The sequence below is a fragment of the Camelus ferus genome, chromosome 22, assembly GCF_009834535.1.
Source record: "Camelus ferus isolate YT-003-E chromosome 22, BCGSAC_Cfer_1.0, whole genome shotgun sequence".
NCBI classification, from domain to species: Eukaryota; Metazoa; Chordata; class Mammalia; order Artiodactyla; family Camelidae; genus Camelus; species Camelus ferus.
This window is the reverse complement of record NC_045717.1, coordinates 23989608-24011827: the sequence shown is the minus strand read 5'-3', so window position 1 is coordinate 24011827 and position 22220 is coordinate 23989608. Positions and strand designations below refer to the sequence as shown.

The 22220-nt window shown below is 59.0% G+C and overlaps 1 protein-coding gene across 6 annotated transcripts in view; it reads left to right on the top strand.

Moving 5' to 3' along the window:
- KDM4B (lysine demethylase 4B) overlaps window positions 1-22220 on the top strand; it is a 122415-nt gene that overhangs the window by 67856 nt on the left and 32339 nt on the right. For all 6 annotated transcript variants that reach the window (XR_004314343.1, XM_032465848.1, XM_032465849.1 and 3 more), the window contains 3 exons: window positions 211-260; window positions 4099-4202; window positions 8520-8657. Coding sequence is in view for 5 of the 6 variants with exons in the window: in XM_032465848.1 (XP_032321739.1) it covers window positions 211-260; window positions 4099-4202; window positions 8520-8657 (292 nt within the window). In the remaining variant the exon portion in view is untranslated. The remainder of the gene's footprint in view (window positions 1-210; window positions 261-4098; window positions 4203-8519; window positions 8658-22220) is intronic.

Sequence of the window (22220 nt, the reverse complement as noted above, 5' to 3'; positions counted from 1 at the left end):
CTGAGTCCCTGGTCCAGGGCCTCCGCCTCCCCGCTCCTCCCTTCCGTGTGGCATCTCTCCCCCCAACCCCTCCCCCCATGTGGAATGCAGCGCAGCTCTGCCCTGGGCTGAGCCTGCGTGTCTCCAAGTCCCCAGCCACGTCCCCAGGGGCCCCTCAACTATGCTGCGGCCACACGCTCTTACCTCTGACGTGCCTCCCTTCTCTCGTAGGTACGCCATCCCGCCGGAGCATGGCAAGCGCCTGGAGCGGCTGGCAATCGGTAGGTGTCCGGGGTCGGGGTGGGCGGTGGGCTGGCAGCCTCACCCTCCCTGGCTTCACTCTGCTGCCTGGGGGTCGGTTTCTGGGAGGGTGATGTGCTCTAGAGGTCCAGGGCTGTGTTCCACTGCCCTCGCGTTCAGGTCGTGGTACCCCTGCTGGGTCTGCGGCTTCACGAGAACTGCACAGATACCTTTGCTCCAGCATTCGTTTCCAGCCTCTCGCTTGGAGTTCGGGATGTGATCACAGGCTGTGCGGGCTGGAGCAGCCCATGTCCTTGTCCCCCTCGGTGTTTGCCGCTGTGGCACACTCTTTTCTGTCTTGATGACATCTTTGTTCAGACTCGAACAAGAGGAGTCGTTGGGAGGTCCTCACCTGTGCCGTGCATCCCTGTGGTGACCGCAGGCCCGTCTGCTGTCCTGGGCAGGGTCAGGTTGCTTGGGCCCCCTCAGCAAACATCCCACTGCCTGGATTCAGACCCTCACTGGAGCCTCTTAGGCCGAAGGGATTTGACAGAGAGGGTCTCAGGCTGTGTCCGAAGGGTGCACTGACCACTTGGCAAAGGCAGGCTCTCAGGGCATGGTACCCTTAGAGACAAGCCAGACACCTGGGGTGGACGGGCCTCTGGCCATCCCGACTGAGGGCCAGGCCGCAGTCCTACATTGCTCCCTGCCACGCCCGCCCTGTGTCCCAGCAGAAGCCCTTGGGTCCCGCAGGGGGGCGGTGCAGCCGAGAGCAGCCCCTGCACTGCAGGCAGCACCTGGGGTGGCAGTGAGGTTCTGCCATTCAGACAGCACAGGGCCTCTGGCCACCCTGACCTCCTGAGGCAGCAGCAGGTGGTCAGTCCCCCCGGGTGGCCATGGCATCTCCTGAAACTGTGGCTCGGCGTTGGCCCATCTCCTTGGCTGCTGGACGCATGCTCCTCCCCGTCTGTACTTGACTTTCTGCCCCGCAGACTCCTGCTGTGTGAGCGACAAGGCCCCAGATGGGAGGGAGGCTGTCAGGTGAGTGGGGCAGGTGTCCCCCTTCCCGGCTCCTAAGAGGAGGCTCGTCATGTCGCCTTTTCTGCTGGAAAAGCAGGGCTGGACCCGCCCTCGGGAACATGCTTCTCGCGGTAGAAATTCTTGTTGGAGGAGGTCCTGGCAAAGGCCAGTTTCACTGACTGATTAAGTGTAAAAATGAAAACCAAATTAAATTTTTTCCTATTGTGTTTTTAAAAATACAAATTAAAAATGCCTTTTCCTGTTGTACTAGTTTCCTGTTGATGTCACAAATTACCGTAAGCCCAGTGGCTTAAAACAACACAGAGTCCCTCAATTTTGCACTGAACCTTAAACTGCTCTTTAAAAAAACGTCCTAATTAAAAAAATCCCACAGATTTATTTCTGGAGGTCAGAAGTCTGCAGTGAGCCTTTAGGGGCTAAAATCAAGCTGTCAGCAGGGCTCGCTCTTCCTGGAGTGTCCCTGGGGGACCTAATTCTTGTCTTTCCAGCTTCTGGAGGTGCCACATTCTGGGCTCAGAGCACTGTTACTCGTCTCTCTGTCTCCCTGGCCCATGGCCTTCCCCTCCCTCTCTATGCTCCAGTCTCCCTCTGCCTCCCTCTTATAAGGACCCTCAGATGACACCCCCAACCCCATGATCCAGGCCCACCCCCATCCCAGGAGCCTGAACTCAGTCCTAGCTGCAGAGTCCCTCTCACCCTGGAGGGCAATGTACACTGATTGCGAGGATCAGGACGTGGACGTCTCGGGGGCCACGATTCAGCCTCCCATACCCGCAGAGCCACGGGGGTCGGCATGGGCGCTCCCTGGGGCCCACGTCGCTGACATCCCGGGGCCTTGCCCGTTGCTTCTCTCCTCTTCCTATTTAGATGGGGATGTGCAATTAGCCACACCCAGTCTGTTCTCCCTCTGTATGCTTTTTTTACGGACACCGAGTCCTGTGGAGGGGGTCCCCGCTGACCCTGGCAGGTGTCAAGGCCGCTCTCCTTTGAGCCTGGCCTGTGCTCCCCGCTGTTCCCGCAGCCGGGCCTGCTGCTGTGTCCTTTCTGATGCCTGGACCCGGGTGGACCTGGACGCTGGCTTGCTTCCTGGGCATCTGTGGGAGGCTCAGTAGCTGGGCTGGGAGAGGAAGGGGGAAAGCGGGAGGCTGCTTCGCCCTTGCTTCTTGAAAACTACAGACTCATTAAGTCCAGTCATTCCTGGGATTCCGGAAACGGGGTGTCAGCTCTGGATGAGGGTCGGGGGCCTCATCCTTCCTCTGCAGCCCCTCACCCAGGCCTGCTTTCCCCCTCCTTGGAGGAAGGACGAGGGAGGCTCCTGGGCAATTGATTCACTCCCCTCCTAGGTGTCCCTTCCAAACTTTTTGGGGGTGTATGTCCCGGACTCCATTATTGAGATGGGTGGAATGAGTTTGCGATTAATATGGAAAATGAATAGCTGTGCTCCGAATGGGCTCTCTGGGAGAGTTGTGCAGCCCATGGGGAGAGCATTAATGTGTTGGCGCGTTATTGGTGCTAATCACTTAAAATGTGCGCCTTTATTAGAGCTTTAATGAGAGCCACTTAAACTGTGCATTAAAAAGAGGAACTGCAGAGAGGCTGGCGGGCTGGGCGGCAGGCAGCCATAACTCTAATTGAAATGCTTTTAGCGCAGAGGAAAGTTGCTAGATTCAGTCATCCCTGCACTTTTCAGAACCTCGCCATTGTATCCTTGTGTCAGGAGCCTCCTCCGGCGTGGGCGTGTCGGGGGGGCCGTGCACTCTCCAGCTCACGCATGCACACACACACACAGCTGAGTGTGCCCTCTTTAACCCGTGACCCGTTGAGGGTGTTACCTTCCTGGAGGCCAGGACTGCCCTGAGTTGGCTTCTGGAAGGGTCCTGAGACCAGCCGTGCCGGGGGTGAGTCCTGGAGGGAGGTGGGTGCCGGGAGCACGTGCTGCAGCAGTGGGGACACAGCCCACACCCAGCGGGACTGCGCTGCCGCCCTCCCTCCTGTGCAGACTCTGTGCAGGCTCAGGGTGAGGAGCCCGGCCACCGAGGGCAGAACCCAGGACTGGCTTTTCCTTAACCACCAGACATGCAGGTTGTTGATTTGAATTTCAGCCACAAGTGATTTGGGAAAATCCCTGCACTGTGTTAGTTAAGCATGGTTTCCGAGCAGGTAGAGCTGGTGGGGGGACTTCTGTAGGCTCACGGACACTGTTTTAAATTAGTTAAGTGACGTGCTCCTAGGGCGGAGAGCCTACAGGCTGGGAACTCAGGCACAAGGTCCGGGGTGGGGGCCGTGAGCACAGGCCTGGATCGGGCCACCCTGCAGTTGCCCCGAGGGTCTGGGGCAGGGGCGGGTGGGTTGTCGGCCCAATCCCCCACTTCCGCCCTTGCCTGGTGGCCGTGGGACCACGTGGGTGGAGAGCAGGGCAGAGCCGGTGCCTACTCAGGTGGCCTCCTTCTTTGGTGCGGTCAGTTTAGGGCCAGTGGGCCCCACTCCTCACTGGTGATGACTTGCCTGCCTCCAGAGTGGCAGCTCCCGTGTCCTGTCTCCGGCTGTGCTCTCATGTGGCCAAGTGACCGTGTAGATGTGATGCAGTGGGTTTGGTTTTGGGGGAGCTCGGGGGTGGGCCTGGTCTCTGGGCAGCCGTGCCCCTACCTCGTGCCCTATCTGTGACCGTGAGTGTGTGCCGTGGGTGTGTACCTCGTTACACAGGCAGCCCCGGCCTGTCCTCTGCTCCAGTGCGCTAAACAAAGGCCGGAGGGCGTTGCCATCATCCGCTGCCAGCAGAGCGCCCTGGCCCCCGTCCTGCCCTGCTCACCGGGCTGACGCTCATCTTCTCTGCTCTAGGCTTCTTCCCCGGGAGCTCCCAGGGCTGTGACGCCTTTCTGCGACACAAGATGACCCTCATCTCGCCCATCATCCTCAAGAAGTATGGGATCCCGTTCAGCCGGGTATGTGGGGCTGGGCACAGGCCAGCTGCTCCTGGAGGGGCTTCTGGGGCCTGGGCCCAGGTGACCATGAGCATCCCAGGACCCTGGCATCTCAACCCTGGAGAAGGTTCTAGAATGCCGGCAAGTTAGGGCAGGGCCCCACTGATGGGCTGTTAGCCTCCAGTTTGTCCACGGTGGAGGGTGAGGTAAGAGAGGGGCATTCAGGAGGGGCCTTGACTTTCCTTCCCGCTCCCTCCCAAACCCAGATGTCTGTGGGTCCTGCGGATCGGGGTGGAGAGTGGACGGTGGGGGCAGCTCCTGCCGACCTCGCAGGAAGTACTGAGGAGCCAGGGTACTCCTCCTGGGAGCCCCTTCCCGCCCCCCATTCCCGGGGCCCACAGCCTTGGAGAGAATAGATGGATACCTGCCTAGAAAGGAGCCACCTGGCTCTCCTGCCGTGTGAAGGCAGTAAACTCATGCAGTTTCCTGCTCCAGAGGCCGCTCCTCTGGTCCTCACGGGGCTGTGAGGAGTGAGGCCAAGCCAGGAGCCTCTCCACCTGCGAGGGCGGTAGGCAGGTGGGCGGTGGGCAGGCTGGTGGTGGCAGGTGGGCAGGTAGACGGTGGGTGGTGGGCAGGCGGGCGGTGGGCACCAAGCCCCAGGGCCCAGCTGTCGTTCACTCCAGGCCAGTCCTTCCATGCGGACAAGCCTCCTGGACAGAGAGTCTAGGCCTGGGTCCCCAGGTGGGTGCACATGAGAGGCACATGCCTGGAACTTTCTGAACAGGCGTGTGCACCATGCCACAGGGGGCAGGCGGGCTGAGGGGACCCTCCAGGAACTGCGCTTCTGCAGGTTTCCCCCGAGAGCGAATCGTCAGGCTCAGGAGCGAGTCCTGCCCACCGACCTTCATGCCTCCCTCTTGCCGAGCATGTCAGCAAGTCAGAAATTGCTTCTGACGTTTCCATCACACCGCCCGCAGCGTTAGCACGTGGACTGGGGGATACAGCCTTTCTGCTGGGGCTGCGGCCGGGAGGCCGCTGCCCCGCTGTCCCTCGCCTTCATTGGTTGGTGGCGTGTCTTGCTGTGAGAAACACAGCTTTCCCGTTTTCCTTCGTCTCTCCTCTCTTCTGGCTGGAACATCATTCGTTAGCAGGCACCTCGCAGGCAGATTGTAGCGTTGCTCACGGAAGTGAGAAGTACTTGCTCTCCTATGGGTTTGTCGGGGCCTTTCTCCAGAGCAGTGCTTCTGGAGAGGGCCTCTGTCTGGAGGACTTCTCCCAGGTTAGTGCCAGTGCGGCCCTGCAGTTTAGATGCGACTTGCCTAAGCGTGACTGACGGCCGTGGCCTCCTGCCCGGAGAGGCTCCTGGCTGTTTGAGAAGCCAGGCCCGGCAGTGGGCAGCCACACCCCTCACACCAGGGTTGGCCCAGGCGTGGCCTCCTGGCTGCCCAGGGGGGGCTGGACAGAGCTTTACCCCGAGGCGTGGCCCTCCGTGTGCCGCCGGCCTCGGGACCTGGGCTCCTGCAGCGTCAGGCCCCAGGTGCGTGCCTCTTTCTGGATTCCACGTGGAGCCCCTCGTCTGAATTCCTGGCAGCCTTCGAAGAGTGACTCCTTGCGCTGCACTTACAAGTCTTTGTAATGGTATTTACTTCTAGGAGAAAAAGCAGATCAATAGCAGAGCTTTTTAATAATTAAAAGTGTGCGTTTCTGTGATCTACATTGACTTCCTCATTTGTTCTTCGAGAGCTCGCAGAAGCAGCCGACTTCTGCGCTTCCCCCGTGACTGGCGTCTGGGCTGGCGCTGCCTCCACTCTATTACTCTGCCTCGCTGTCCATCCGTCATCCCAGGCGCCTCCTAATTTATTGTCAGGATAACGTTGACGGCGGTGATATGGAGCACAGCCACTGTGGGCTCGGAATGAAGCCACCGGGATGTAGATTTTCTGACAGGAACATAATCTTCTTGTCTTTCTAAGTGAGCACTTCTTCTGTTCAGGGCCTTGATTCATGGGAAGGGTGGGGCAGGGGACCAGCGTGGAGCGTCCTCTCCATGTGGGGCCTCCGCTCAGCGTTGGGACCCTGCCGCATCTCTGAGGCTCCCTGGGCTCCAGCAGGCCAACCCGTGCTCCAGCGGAGAGAAGCAGCGTGTGCCCAGTGGTGCTGGAGGAGGAACAAGACAGCGCTTTCCAGGATCAGCTCAAATAGGATAAGAAGATCAGTAACTGCACCCAGAAGAACAGCCCCAGCCCTGAAGGTTATTAGCCCATTTCACTAGGCTGGGAGGCCTACGGCAGAAGCCAGCCCAGGGAACCCTCCCCGAGGACTGAGACTGGTGGCTTCCAGGCCCTGGGGACACCGCATGTCCCCTCCTCCTCCATCTCCTGCCGTCGCTTCATCCTCGCAAACAGCTGTTACTTGGACAGGAATTTAAAAATATAACTTAATGCACAGTGACTTTCCTTGATTGGTGCAATTCATTATTTGAAAAGAAAAATATCTCCACGTTCTTACGGACTGGCTTTTCTCCAGGCTATGTCAGTTTTGATTGATTTTTGACTCTGTGGTTGGCTTCTGGAAGTCTCCCCCAGCTTCCCCCACCTCCAGCCACCCACCGTCCCCTGCCAGGGTCTGACTCCTCGTTGGTTACTTAGACGAATCCAGCGATTTCTACTCATTTCCCTGGGATTATTAGCAGGCCCGAGAACTACAAATCAACCTCAAAGCAGTGAACCACCTCTGAGTAGGGGCAGGAGGCTTGGACAGACACACTTTGCAGAAGGCAGTGTGTGCAGGCACCAGCGGGATGCAGTGGGTGGCATCTGCAGACCTCAGGGAAGGCGCCGGCAAAATGGGCAGCCAGTGTGGAAGATCGCTAGACGATTTCCTGGGGCTCCACTGTGTGCTGTGTCTGTTTACTCCAGAGAAATGGAAACACCTCCTGGAGAACACGGGCTTCCAGGACCCCACAGCTCTGTTCACAGGGCCCCAGACCCCGAACAGCCCGCAGGCCTGTCGCCAGGAGGTTGGATGCACACGTAACATATGTCCACATGGCAGGAGACCTTTCAGGAAGGAAAAGGAGCAGACGGCCGACATGCACAGCAGGACGGATGAACCCCGAGGATGTGCCAAGCCAAAGAGGCCAGAGACAGGAGCCCGGACGGTCCTGTCTGTGTCTGGAAAGCCCTGGAAAGACACGTAATCGGTGGTTGGAGAGTGCTGGAGGGGGAGCGTTTGGGGCCATGGTCCTCAGAACTGTGTCCACCCAGCGTTCAGTCCAGGAAAGGACTGGCCCACCTGACCCCAGAGAGTCACTCCCGCACCACAGCTTCCATCCTACATCTGTGGAGTGGCCCATAGCCCACCTTGCGTCCTGGGACACAGCAAGTGGGGATGGTGGCCGCTGTTCTTTATCATCCGTCTTCGAAGCAGCCGTCTGTTGGAGTCCTTGTTGCTGGGCATTGCCGTCGGGTGGCTGGGGCTGTCAGTGCGGAGTCGGCGGGGACCGGGTATGAGGCTGCAGCCCCTCCTCCTCCAGGCCTCGGGGCCGCAGTTCTGGAAGCCTCAGTCTGGTGTCGTGGTCTCCACCTTGGTCACTCACGCCCAGCTCCTTGGTTTGGGGTCTCTGCTGCAGGGGCTGGACCAGAGTCTGGCCGTCCAGACCATTTTGAGTAGGTCTAGAAGCAGCAGATCATTCTACAGGCTTCTGACTTTGCACATGTCCTTCCGGCGCACTGTGTCTCGTTGGCCTCTTTGCCCTCACACGGAAGGACCCACTTCTTAGGATGTAGCGGACAGGCTCTGTGCTTGCAGCAGCGAGGGCACGTACGTTTTGTGCGTGGGACTGGTTGTTCTCTCTCGCGTGAGGGCAGGCTCGCCCCTGCCCTGTGCTCCGAGGGCTCTGCAGCTCGGCCAGTGCTGACTGCCCTGCCCCGCCTGCCCCGCCGCTGCCCCCAAAGCAGGAGACCCTCTCTACCCGAACAAGAAGTGCCTCGAGCCCTAGCCTGGAGCAGCCCCTCTGCCCTTGCAGCTCACCCCCCTGGAAAGCGCAGCCCGTCTGTCACCTCGGGCCACTTGCCTCGAGCTGCGGCCGAGGCAGGCTGTAGCCTGGGGGGTTCCGGAGCTCCCTTTCACTTGCTGGATCCCGTTGGCTGCTGGAGTCAGGCTCCCTGGTGCTTGTCCGGGAATCCTCAAGCCCATGGCCCCTGCTGTGCTCCTTGGTGGCGTCCTGTGGCTTTGCCGCCAGCCAGTGACTCCCCGTGTCTGGCGTTGCTTCCACACACAAGTCCCGTTGGTCCTCACTCTGGGCCTCACCCTCACCTGTCGGCCTCTCCTCACCAGATCACGCAGGAGGCGGGGGAGTTTATGATCACGTTTCCCTATGGCTACCACGCCGGCTTCAATCATGGATTCAACTGTGCCGAATCTACCAATTTCGCCACCCTGCGGTGGATCGACTATGGCAAGGTGGCCACGCAGGTAAGTGCCCACAGACCCCGTGACGGGGTGGAAATGGGGCGCGGCCCCCCGCCGGCTCCTCCCGCCCAGGGCCTGGGTGGCAGCCGGACTCTCCCTCGGGGTCTGTTTCTGGATCCTCAGTAAACTTGTCCCCAGAATGTTCCTGACCTGGAGGCACAGGGTGGGGACGTGGGCAGGTTGGGCCTGGGGCTGCTGCTCCCTTCTGGTGGGATCGGGGAAGACTCGTTCCTTGTTAGTTGACACTTCTGTTTAGGGGCTGCCTGGTCAGGTTTGGGGTCTGCTCAGGCCCCAGTGCCCACCTTCGCCCCCTCCAGCTTCCCAGAGGGGCGGGGGACCCCGCAGCTCAGACCTGCTCAAGCCTGAGGGCTGTCTGCTGTGTTCCTGTCGCCAGAGGTCAGTGGAAGCCCAGGAGACTCCTTCGATTTTCCTCAGTAATTTGCTGTTCTGGTCCCAGAGGGCTGTTACTGGCCAGCAGATTTGACATCTGAAGCAAGTGCTTGTTCTCTAATTACTTTACCCCCGCACGCACTCATCTGTGGGTTTGATGGACAGCAGGGGTCATGAAGCCCTGTGATAGCGAGTCTGGGGAGCAGCTGGGCGGGCCCTGGAGGGAAGGAACAGGAGGGCTGTCGGGCGGGTTGCCAGGACCGGTGCCTTCCTCCCAAGACTGGCACTGCGGCTGCCCCGGAGGAAGCTGCCCTCTCTGCCCGTCAGGCTGGGCCCAGGCCATGTGGTCCCAGCTCACAGGTTTCAGCCCCTTCAGCTGTCTGGCTTCACATCTGTAAGGTTCCTGGCCGTCAGCAGCGTCTCATTGGTGCCGGGCTTGTGGAGTGGGAGCAGGCCCTCCTGCTGGGCCCAGACAGCTGAAAATGGGGTGCTTCCTGCAGCCTCCTGAGCCGGAGCCTTGGGGTTCCTCCACAGAATCGCTCAGCCTGTTCTGAGTCAGAGCCCAGGGTTAGGGCAAACGGTGGGTTTCTCCCAGACCCAGGAGTGGGAGCCATGTAAATGGGAGGCCCTGGAGCCCAGATCCAGATTCGTTCAGCATTGTCCAGACTGCAGACCTTTGCAAAAGAGGGTCTAGGCCACGATCGGGTGTCGTGGCCTGGAGATGTGGCCCAGGGGAGGGGCTGGGAGGGTGAAGCACCCTAGTCCAAGACGCAGCTCGTGGCGAAGAGCAGGAAAGCCCGCACCAGGGCTGTTCAGGGCGGTGGCAGACTGACGCTTCTGAGGATTGGGTTAAACAGGTTAGATCCTTCAAGTGACTGTTGCCTGTTTCTTCTCACATTTGAATGGGGTGAAAAATTAAGATTAAGAAAGCTCAGATCCCACAAGTGGCCTTATGTCAGGTCTCCGCTGGGCAGTGGGGTTTAGATGGGTTGGCTGGTCTCTGTCTTTCTGATGATCTGTTTCTCTATTTTTGCTTTGTCAGTGCAGTTTGGAAAAGGAATTGGCTTTGTAGCCAGGGCGACTGGGGACGTAAAGTGCTGTGCTTTTTATACTTAATTCAGAAAATTGTGGTGGGATTGTCTTTGGCAGAGGCTCTGGCTTCGCTCAAAGAGGAGACGCTGGGACGTCAGGATTTGATCTGAAGGAGTAATTATTACGCAGCCCAGGGCGTGTTTGCATTACTGCTGAGAGTCCCCAGGCCGCACGTGTTGTGACCACCCTGCCACCGCGGGGGCTGCGGCTGCGATGGCGTTGTCAGCCCGGCCCGGGGCTTGTCCTGGAGGTGCTGGAGGAGCCGACACTGCGGCTGGGCTGGCGGGACCACCCGGATGTTGAAAGCAGTTCTGAGCTCAGCCGTGTGTTCACAGACAAGTGACATTTGGGAAGTGCAGCCCTAGATTGGGCCTCCACGCTTACATTGCTGGGCGGCGTAGCGTGGAATTACTGAGCAAGTGACGTGCGGTGCTCCCAGCCAGCCTGGGCTCTGGTGGGGATGTCAGGCGCCATGTGGCCTCCTCACAGAGCCACTCCAGCTGCCCGGGCATGGCAGCTGGAGGCATGGGGTTCTGCCAGGAGTGGCCACTGGCCACGGGGCGCCCGTCCGTGGCCATCCTGATGTCAGCTTCCAGGGTTTTTGGTGGTGAAACGGAACAGCAGGTCCCGGCTCTCCAAGCTCCCCTGCCCCGTAACTAGTTTGGGCTGGAGAGGCCGCCGAGGCACCTGGCCTTACAGATGACAAGCTGAGGGTATTGGAGGCAGGGGACTGTTCTGTGCAGTGGTTCTGGGGCCTGTGGATTTAAGGGGTGGGAGTGATGCAGGTAGGAACCTGGGGCTCCCTTCCTGCTAAGCAGGGGCTTCTCTCTGCAGCCTATGCCCCACCCCATCCACGTTTAGGGGCTGGTTCCACCAGCACACTCATCAGAACACAGCCAACGGGGAGAATTTCCATGTCAGTAGGAGGGGCACCGTGTCCCTAGCGGGCCTTGAGCATCCTTGGGCCTGGGCAAGCATCCACACTCATACCCACACCAGCATCCAGCAGCTCCTGGGAAAGCCCATCCTGATGACAGGGCTGCCTGCTTCTTCATCCTGGACTCCTACCGAGAGTGCTGGACCACCTAGCCCTGGCACCGTGGATGAAGACCCTTGCTTCCTGGGCTTTCAGACATGTGGTGGGGCCAGAGGTGGAGCCAGGGCTGGGACTCCACCCGGAGGGGAGGTCCGTGGAAGGAACTTGCCCCCATCGCCTTACCTGCGCTGCAGCACCAGCAGGAAATAGCAAGGGCGTTTCTGTGAATGGTTAGAACCCCAGCCCCGGGTCGGGGCCGGCGAAGTCCCCACCTGAGGCTGCAGGGCTGGACTGGGCCCCAGAGGAGGAGGCAGTGACTAGAGGACAGAGTGGCAGAGGAAGGCTTTCACGGCCTCCGGGAGGGGCGGGCGACTCACTGCTGGCTTCGTCCTCCGCTGAGGAGATGGGGAAGGAAGAACACGCACTGTCAGAAATCAGATGAAAGAAAGGGAAGTAGACTTTCCGTTCCCACCCCTGATGCGGCCAGGAACAGGGCTGCACCGCCGACGGACCTCAGATACGCGATGCTCAGTAAGAAAACCAGACACAGAAGGACTCACTATGTGTGACTCTATGGGTGTGAGACGTCCAGAACAGGCCAGTCCACAGACACAGAGAACGGGTTCCTGGCTGTCAGGGGCTGGGGGAGAGATGCTAAGCGGTACGGGGCTTGTTTTGGGGGTGATAGAAATACTTTAAAATTGACGGTGGTGATGGCTACATGACTCTGTGAACATAAGTGGATTGTGGGGCATGTGAATTACATCTCAATGAAGCTGTTAAAAAAAACCCTACCACCCAGATTAGTTCCACCAGTTAGAACCACCAGCTCGAGAAAAACAACACAGTAGAAAAAAGCGGGCAGAAGAGGGTCTACAGCAGCCGACGGAGATCACCATGCAGGGGTGTGGGTGGGTCCACGGAGGACGCCGTGCTCACCAAGCAGACCTCCCTGCCTTGGTCCACAGCCACCGGGGAGCCTGTGACACAGGAGGCAGCCAGCGCACCAATGGGGTCATTTCTTTTCAGCCATGCAGTTGGGAAAGGGGTTTTTGGAACTGGGAGACCCCTTTGTGGGCCTCTGGGGGGACCTCACAGGGGCAGCTCCCAGAGGGCGTCTGCTGTCAGTGGGCCCTGTGCATCTCCGTTCATCTGTGGTCCGGCCTTCACAGAGGTAGTCACCACGTTGTTGGTTTTTACAGTGGAAAACTTATACTTGAGACCGGAGGGAGGGGGGTTAGGTGAGCTGTGGAATATTATGCAGCCCCCAAAATGGGTTCACTGTTTATTGGCATGGAAATATGGGCATGGCATTTTGAGTAGAAAACTAGATTTTGGATCATGAATATGTAATCCCACTGCGTGTCTCTGTGTGTGTGTGTTGGGAGATTTGCCCAAATGTTGGCCAATGTTACCTCTGTAGGGTGCAATTTGGGATGCTTTAAAAACATACTCTAACTTGATACGTTTCTACTTTTACAACTTTGTTTCTAAGCCCAGCGTAGCTTTGGGGGGTGTGCAGCCTTGGCCCTCCCGGGGCTTCCTCTGTGAGCCCCGCAGCCCCGGAGGGGAGGCTTTGCCTGTTGCTGTCTGTGTCGTCAGTGGTAGTTCTGTGGGCTTCTTTTTAAAATAGGAATTAACCAAACAGGCTGAAACTGTGAGGACCTCTTGGCAAGGCCAGCCTTTGGGCTCCCAGCTGGCTTCTTTTTCTGCCGAGAGGCGGGCCTGGAGGCAGGGCCAGTTCTGGAGAGAGGGGAGCAGAGGTCGCACAGAGACCTGGCCCACTGAGCACCGCTGAGCACCTACTGTTTGCTTAGGAGGGGCCGTGGCTGTCTGGGAGAGGGTGGGAGTGCAGAGCTGGTGGGCCTGGGAGGCCTACAGGCCTGAGGTCAGAGCGGGCAGCAGGTGTGTCCCCTGCCAACCACACATTATCAGGCCTGCGTCTGGTCACGCACGTGCTGCTGTTTTGTTTTGAGCAGTCCCTCTCCTCAGCAGTAGCATTCTTCCTCTACCCTACCCCTCCAAGTCAGGCTTCCCCCCCACCCTGTTTCTGTCTCTCTCTCCAGCTTTACTGATGGTACTTACTTGCATCAAACTCTGGGCCTCGTGACCTTGTGGGGACCAGAGAGAGGTAAAGTGCTTCTGCTAGGGGTTCCAGGAGACGCCCTCCCTGCCCCAAATGTTTCCCAGGCTGGTGGCTTCCTCCAGGTGGGTGTCTGTGGGGGCTGGGGCTGCAGGGGGGGGGGCCTCCAGAGGCTTGTGCTCTGTTTCCAAGAACAGAATTCCCTAGACATGCGCTCAGCCAGGCGGCTTTGTAGTGGAATTACTAACCAGGGAGATCAAAGGGATGCGCCAGCTTCGCTGGAGAAAATAAAGTGTGCACGCACCAGCCTTCTTGGGCCTGAGCTCGAATGAGTCCTACAAGGCTGCACGCCACGTTGGATTAGCTCGTGTGGCCCCCCTGCTCCCGCAGTGGGTGGCACCGGGAGGAGCTGACAAGGGCCTCTTTCCTCCATGAAGGGTGCGTTGGCGTCCCGCCGCCCTGCAAGGCGCAGGAGTTAACTGCAGATTAAACAGAGCAAGAGAGATTTAGAACCCAGTTTAAACTGCTGGGAGCCCGCGCACTTGGCTGGTTTTCCGCCAGCTGTCTGGGCCGCTGCCCGCAGGCACTCAGCCTCTGAGAAGGTTGGCTTCTCCGGGGGCACCAAGCAAGGAGGCTCGGGCTGAGCTCGGGAGCGGGGAGAGGCCGTCTTCTGGTGCACCGCCTCCAGGGACAGCCCCTATGTGCCCCTACTCCCGCATCCAGGGTGGGGACCTCTCCTGAACAGCCCCCCAGCCTGGGCTACCTCGAGCTTTGCTGCTGTGAAATGTGAACCAAATTGTTTCCACTGCCTCCGGGAACTGTGTGTTCTGTTTGCTCTGCGCCATTGATCTGGAGCCGGAGCGGAAGGTGACAGAAGGTGGGGTGAGGGTAGAGGCAGTGGAGGAGGACCCAGCATAGAGCATCCCCTGCCCTCCACGTGGCTTCCCTGGTCCTCTTGCATCCAAGGTGCCGGCCGAGCCTGCGCACTGCCGTGCCTCCCTGGCTCTCTGATTTATGGCGCTGGTGGCGGCTGGTGTGCGAGGTTTGCAGTCAATTGCTGTATGAAATATGCTTTCCCCTTGCACCTCCCCCAGAGCTTCCTGTCATTCTGGACCCGGCAGCGGCCTTAAGCCCGTTCCTGCGTGGAAGGGAGCTCAGAGTGTCATAATGCACGCAGTGGTGTGTGTGTGTGGGGGGGGCAGAGCCCAGAGCACGGGTGACCGGGCCAGCCTTAGGGCCATCGCTCTGCCTGCCTGTATTCTGGAGCGACTGTCTAGAACAGGTGCGATCCTATCTGGAAAGACGGATCCCAGCAGGGTCTCCCTGTGGCACTGGGACGCTGAGCAGCCCGGGCGCGTGGGGGTGGAGCAGTACCCCTCCCCCCACCAGTGCTGAGAGCCCCTTTCCCCCCCAGTTGTGACAACCACGGACTTCCCCAGACGTGGCCCAGCGCCCCCAGGGCAGGTCCCGTGGGAGCCTGGTCTGGAGGGTGGGTGGCAGGCAGTTCCTAGCCTTCTTTTCCGTTGTCGCCAAGGACCCTTTCACACTGTTTCCCTAACTGCCTGGCCGTGGGATTCTGACGCAGTGGATATGCCAGGAGTCTCCTCGCCTGTTCTCCTATTCCCTCGCTTCATAGGCAAGAATGAGGCTTTTTTGCCTTAAGAGGGAGTCTTCACCCCCTTGGGGGCAGCGTTGCCCCAGTGAGAAGGCCCTGAAGACGGGTCTAAGGGAGCGACCTTGGAGGCAGAGAGGGGCGCCTCCACCAGCTCAGACACATGTTTTGTAGGTGGATGGGACTTGAGTGCTTGGTGGCCCCTCCGCTCCCTGCTGCTGAGGCTGGGAGGGCTGGGGGGCGGGGTGCATGTGGCCCAAGGCCCTCCAGCACAGCTTTGTGCGTTAGTTAAGCTTTCCGTTTGTCTTCTGGGGGAACCGTTGCAAAGCATCGTGAGTGTAGTCACAGCCCCCCCCCCTCAGTGACACGCCAGCCTATCGAGTCTTTCGTGCTCCCCTTGCTTCTGTTAGTTCCCTTCCCGGGGTTCTGAGTGCATCGTAAGAGCGCTGTGCCTGCTGCGGTTTCCCAAGAGCTGAGAGCCGACAGCTCAGCACCGCAGCTTCTGCTCTGCTCCTCGCCCTCACCAGGGCGCCTGCCGCTCTCTGAGGTGGGCAGTGGTGGGCCTCCCAACCTCCTGTCAAAGCCAAGCCCTTCTCTCTTGGCTTCCTTCCGCTCTGGTCCCTGAGCCTCGGTAACAGGCAGCTGTGTTTAGGCCTCCCGCCCAGATGGTGGGCTCTAGAAATACACACGTGTGCCCGCACCAGAGTCTCTCCCACGTGGGGTGCTGCCCTCTCGTCACGGTCCGCCGCTTCTGCCGGCCACGCAGCTCTGGGAGAAGGTGCTGGCCGCTGGGGGCTCGCTTACACTGACGGGTCTGCTGTCCCTTGTCCTTGGGGCTTTGCTGCTTTTCCTGGTAGAACTGGGTAGACTAGAGTTTCTCCCCCTCGGCACTGTAGACACAGGCTGAACCATCTCTGCGGGGCTATCCTGGGTGCTGTGGGGTGTGGAGCAGTCTCCCTGGCCCTACCCACTTGATGCCAGGAGCCTCCTGGTGTGACAACCACAGATGTCCGCACATCGCCAGTGTCCCCGGCGGATCCCCCGGAGTGAGAGCCCTGGGCTGGCGGGGTTCCTCGACGGGACGCTCATGCTGCCAGTGTCTCCAGCCCGTGCCATCTGGTGACACTGCCTGCAGGTTCCCTCCGGATGAAAGAGTGGTCTGGGTCAGGGACTTCACGGGCAGAGTAGAATCTGGGCTTTTCTGCCGTCCTGCTTTGGATGGAATTTGCTTCCTGGTCATGGTAAACACTGTACGGCATTGCGTGGTGAGCTTTTTACAGAGGTCAGGCGGGCTCGCGCCCCTCAAGGTGATGGTGACGGAGCCTGGAGAATGGCGGGGGTGGGGTGAGACCGAATCCTGGTCGGCAGGAAGGGCTGGTGTGGGGACTTCAGACAGAGCGCTCAGGGGCCGTGGGAGGTGCCCTAGGGAAGCGCCTGGCACAGAGCGCCTGGGTTTCTTTTTACCCGCAGAAAGCGGGGTGGGAGGGCCCCGTCACAGCAGGCAGAAGGACCGGTTAGGCTGCCCGGCTACAGCCAGGTCCCCCGGCCAGAGCGAGAGAGGAGGAAGACCAGCAGGTCCTGGTGGACCCAGGCCACGCACACTCAGATCCCGGAGAGACACTCAGTGACACAGAGGTGGGCCTTCCTTTATGTAGAGACAGAAAGAGGTGACAATGGAGCCCTGGCTGGGGCAGGGCACAGGGAGGGGCAGCACTGTGCAGGTCGAGGGCCTGTGACCTTGCCAACCAGCAAGAGGGTGGGAGGCAGCCCCCCACCAGCCAAGGACTGAGGGAGCCCTGGGAGCCCTGCACCTAATTGTTTTGTTTACGAAGTGCTTCCGAGGGCTTCCAGTGGATTTCCTAATGAACTGGTTTGTTATCACATCGGCTGCAGCACTGGTAATTACATCAGAAACAGGGGGCCAGCGTCTGTGAGCCGTCACCAGCAGATGCGGGCCCCCTGGCGGGGTCTCTGCCCCAGTCCCTGGGTGTTTAACGTTTTGAGGGCTGAAGTGCCCCCAGACCCAGGATTCTTCCCAAAGAAGCACGTATTGGCATTTGCTTAGCTGCAGTCATCCTGCAGGTTGCTGGGAGATGCAGAATGAGCCAGCGAGGTATAGTGGAGGACACAGATGAGGGACAGGAGGCTGGGGAGCTCTCCAAGCCTGGAAGACCTGGAAGGCACACAAGGTGGGCCAGGCAGCTTTAGCCAGCCGGGGCTTCTTGGAGAAGGTGGGGGTTCAGGACCCTGGTGTATTCGGGCCACAAAATGCCATCAACAGGGGAGGACAGCTGACGGCAATAGGAAAGTGTCCCTGCCCTGTCCTGGAGGCCACAAGTCTGAGATGATGGTGTGGCAGGGCTGCGCTCCTTCCAAGGCTGCAGGGGAGGTTCCCACCTGTCTCTTCCCGCTTCTGGCATGGCCAATAGTCCTTGGTGTCCCTGGTGTGTAGACATGCTACTGCAGTCCCTGTCTGTCTTCACGTGGCTCTGTCCGCCATGTCTGTGTCCCACTTTCCCTCTTCTAATAAGGACACCAGCCATTGGATTTAGAACCCAGCCTTCTGCCGTGTGACCTCTCCTTAATCAACTACATCTGCAAAGACCCTATTTCCAAATAAGTTCCCGTTCTGAGGTCCCTGGCAGACATGAATCTGGGGGACGCTTCCACCCTGTCCCCTGGGGAAGCACTGGGGCAGGAGTGTTAGGCCACGTGGAGGAGCAGAAAGTGCAAAGTCCCCTGGGCTAGGGGGTGGAGCAGAGGGACAGTTTAGTGTAGGTTTTAGGGGAGGTGCCTGCGGGGCTGGGAGTAGAAGGGGTTTGGGGGCGCTGGGGCAGAGGGGCCGGACATCTGGACACATGGCAGGCTGGTTAGCACGCAGATACAGGAGGGAGGATGGTGCCTGGCCTCACTGTCCGGCAGGAAGCCAGTGGTCCGCACCACCCTTTAACTGTAAGTTAATTAAAATGAAGTAATTATGTATTGTGTGCCTCCATCACACCAGCCAGTGCTAGTTAATAGCCACGTGGGCCAGTGGTGATCTCGGGGACGTAGGACATTTCCGCCATCCTGGAGAGGTCCCCTGCAGAGGTGCCTCGGGCAGCGAACATTCATGGTTCTGCAGCTCGGGAGGCTCGGCCACAGTGAGCTGAGGGCTGGAAAGCAGGCCCACTGCTGGCCTGACCTCCTCACATGGGGTCTGTGCCCCAAGGGCACCTGGGCCCCCATCACCCCGTACCTGCAGGGCAGGCACCAGCTGCTGGCTGGGTCCCCACAGGGCCTTGTGGGCTTGGCCCTGGCCCCTGACTGAGGGTACTGCGGCCTTGCCGACCACAGAGCAGGACGGGCCCTGTGGCAGGTGCTAATGGGCGTGATTGCTGTGAACCACGTTTAATAATTTCCTCTTAGGCTGTTTGCTGTGCCTCCTGCCTCCCACTTCGCTATTTGACACGAGCAAACGCTAATGTCTGTTCGGTCTTTTAGGGAGAGAGATGGCCTCTGATGAAAGCTCAGTACTATTTAAGTCAGAGACACTCGATACCAGCCTCCTGCGTGTGCTGCGCGGCCCGGGGCAGACCTCTGCCTGCGGGTTAGAGCGCAGCCCGCAGGAGGGAGCGCACCTGCTCCTGGCATTGCCCTTGGTCATGTGTTGCTGTGACTCTTCCACCCTCGCTGGGGCGACCAGCCATCAGTGCCCTGTGCCTCAGCGCTGCACACGTCACAGCTCGGGTCAAAGGACGAGGGGCCCGCTGGGCGTGGCAGAGCCCTGCGGGGATGTGACTCGGGCACTCACAGGATGCTGCGGGCCCTGCTCAGCCTGGACCAGGACTTTTTGACCCGAGGACCCCTGGGGGGCTGAGTGCCCCCAACAGATGTACTATAGCGTGTGCTTTTCCCTGGAAGTCCAATCCTAGCGGGGCCTCCTGACGCACAGCTGCTGGCCCCAGGTGGAAGGGGGCAGAGCGGGCTCCCTGTCAGGCTGGGTGGAGTGGTCCAGCGAGCTTTTTTTAAGAAGTAAACATTTTATAGAAGCAGAGAATACTTCCTGAAACGCTCCTGTCTTAAGGGTGCAGCCCAGTGAATCTTCACAAAGTGCCCCCAGGGCCCTTCCCCACCCGACTTCCAGCTGCACAGAGTGGTCCCACCATCCATGGGGTATCTGGGGGTACCTGGGGGGTGCCAGCTTCGTGCTTCTGCTGTAGTCCCAGACCTCAATTCTCCATCTCTGTGAAATGGGGCATTTCTGACCCCCATGGGTGACGGAGTGATGCCATCACTGCGGGTGAAATGCCTTTGCCTTCCGCAGTCGCTCGTGTCGCTGAGAGGCCGAGGGAAGCCAGAGCCGTGTTCCCCTGCAGGGAGGGCCGAAGGGAGACTCAGGAGTTTTCTCTTAGAATCAGTAACTTCAAGACTGTGGACTCAACACCCGTGGTGTAAAGAAAGCAGAATGAAAAAGAAAAAGCAGGTCACATCCATCAGGAAACGTGGAGACGGTTGCTGTGAGCGGAGTCAGCTGAGGGAAGTGAAGTTAATAGTAACCGAAGCTAGGATTATATTAATGTAGTTCGCATGGGTTCTTATGTGTGTAGCAGGAGATGGGGAACAAGCTAAACAGCCACCCGCGCGATGGGCCGTCCGGGCGGGCCCTGGAACACTGCGCACCCGCCAGGAGGACGCAGGGCTCCTTAGCTCTCCATCCCCGGGGAAAAGGCCGGTGTCATCGGTGACTGCAGAGTGTCTTCTCTAGAAAGGAGAGGACGTCTGTTTCATCTGTTTCGTGTGCTGGAATGCAGAGTATGCCCGGAAGGAGGCTGGGAAAAGTGGGAACAGCGGGTGCCTGGCGGAGGCGGGTGGGGGCGGGGAGGGCGCACTGAGAAGCTGTCTGCTGCGCCCTTGTCCTCTGGACACCTGCACCCTGTGAAGTGCTGGCTGTTCCCACAGCCCGTCCTGAGCTCTGCCTCTGTGCAGCTCGGGGCTCTCCAGGTAAGGGGCTGAACAGCTGCTGGGAGATGGGAGCCCCCACTCTCCTCTGGTGAGGCTCCACCTGGACCCTGGGGGTCCCCAGGTTCTCTAGATCCCAGGCATTTGGGGGCCCAGGTGTCAGTTTGGAGGCTGTTTGTCAGTTTGCTCCCCATAGACTGCCCCCCAGCCTGAAACACAGAACCCCCCACAGTGGCTTCCAGGGGGCGGGGGGGTCTTGTCTGAAGTCTAGCCCAGGAAGACCTGCCGAGCGAGGCCTCCTCGGGGTCACCAGGAACGGGTGGCTGGGGGTGGGGGTGTGGTGGGGTGAGGGAGTGCTCCTTTCATGGCTGCGGGGGCTCGGCATGGTGGGGGCACCGTTTTCCCTTTGTGATAAGCTGGTAAAGGAAGGTCCAGCTTCCAACGGCTTTCATTTTATTGTTCAGTACACTTTCTAAAAGCGCCCCATTTTACATGGGATATTTAGGGTTTGTAAAGCATAGGTTTTTAGATGTTGAGAACAGAGTGACAGGCTGGGGAATCAGAGAACAGTCCGATGCCTTTCACTGTCCAGATGAGTGTGGGGAGGGGGCCGGAGAAATAGGAGGGGGGTCTTGTCCTAGGATCGGGACCCTCCAGCGCTGGGCGCTTTGCTTGCTTTATCACATTTAAAACCCTGATGGCATGAGGCTGGTCCCCTTCCCCTAGAAAGGTGTGTTGCAGTGACTCCCTCCCATCCTGCCCTACCCCTGCCTAAGTGGGCAGGACGTTGCCAGCCTCCCAAGGATATTCAGCCAGTGCTTGCAGAGGGTCCCCAGATCCAGTGGGACCCCTCCTGGGATGCGGTGAGGGGATGGGGGGTGCTGGCTTATCTTCCTCCTAGAAGCTTCTTGCATTCTCTTTGTGTCCTGAACCTTCCTTATTATGTACTCGGTGTGAGTCTGACTTTAGCCGCCTGACCCTCCTTTCAGTCTGGAAACTAGCGGTTCCAGGAAGTTTCCTTTAATTACTTCACTGATGACTTTGCCCTCAGTCTGCTCTCTGTTTCAGACTTCTGCCATCCAGGTGGATTCTCAGGTCTTGTGATCTAGTTTCTCTTTCCCCTACTGTTTTCTACGTCATTTTATTTTTTTCAATCTATTTCCTAAGGGAGTTCCTTGACTTCCTCACTCAAACTTTCTATCAGTGCTTTCCTTGTTTTTAATTTCTGCCCCTTTTTTGTCTCTGAGCTGCGTGCAGAACGTCACTGCTGGGGCTACAGCATGTTGGGACTGACTCAGTAAGAAAAGGGGCCCCCCTCGCACACTCACCGCCACCAAAAATGAAAGTAAAACCCACCTCCAGGGCTGCCTGGTTTTCATCTTCTGCCAAAGGTCCTGGCGAGGTGACTGAGGGTCTGCCCCTTTCATTCCTTAGGGGCTGTTTCAGGAGCCTTGAGTCCTGTGCTCCTCCAGTGATGAGCGTCCGAGGTCATTAAAACCGAACGCCTAGGGCAGCCCCAGGCAGAGCACTTGAGATCCGGGGCTTGGGATTAGGAGCTGGCGCCCTTGCTAAGAAGGAAATCTGTGCCTTCCAGACAGCATGAGGCCATTCCGTTGGGCCCTCTGGTCCCCTCTGAGCTGGGGTCCGGGCCTGGCTGTGGGTGTGTGCAGCTGGCCCAGGCCCCCCGAGGTCCCGATGGGCTCCAGGGAATGCGTTCCTCTGAGAGTGGCCGGCAGGGGCTGCAGGTGTGGAGGGCAGGTGGCCCAAAGGAGGTGCAGCCCGAGGCCAGGCCAGGGTTAGGTGCTTCCTGGCACCTGGTGAGAGTCGGATTCAGGTAGCAGGTGGTGGGGAGTGTGCGGCTTGCTACACTCAGGAAAAAACGGGAGTGCAGTACGTTTCCACGCAGACAGCTGTCTTTGTCAGCTCAGCTGCTGCATCAAAGCACCAGAGTCGTTTATTTCTCACACTTTTGGAAGCCGGGAGCCTGAGATCAGGGTGCAGCTGGGGCTGGGTTCCTGGTGAGGACTCTAGTCCTGGTAGATGACTGCCAGCTTCCTGCTGTGTCCATATGGGGGTGGGGAGGGGGTGGGGACAGGCCTATCTTTCTTTCTCTTGTCACAAGGATGCAGGGCCTGTAGGATTAGGGCGCCATCCTTATGACCTCATTTAACCTCCATTACCTTCCAGTTCCTTCTCTGCAGTAGATACGGACACGTTGAGGGTCAGGGCTTCAAGATATCTTGTTGAAATGATTCTGTGACTTAAGTCAAGGTTTGGCAGATTTTCTGTAAAGGACGAGTTAGTGGATGTTTGCAGAGATGTGGGCTGTCCAGTCTCCCAGTGACTGCTCGGCTCCGCAGGAGCCGCACCAGTGCGGCCGTGGGCAGGGCTGTGTGCCGGTAAAACTTTATT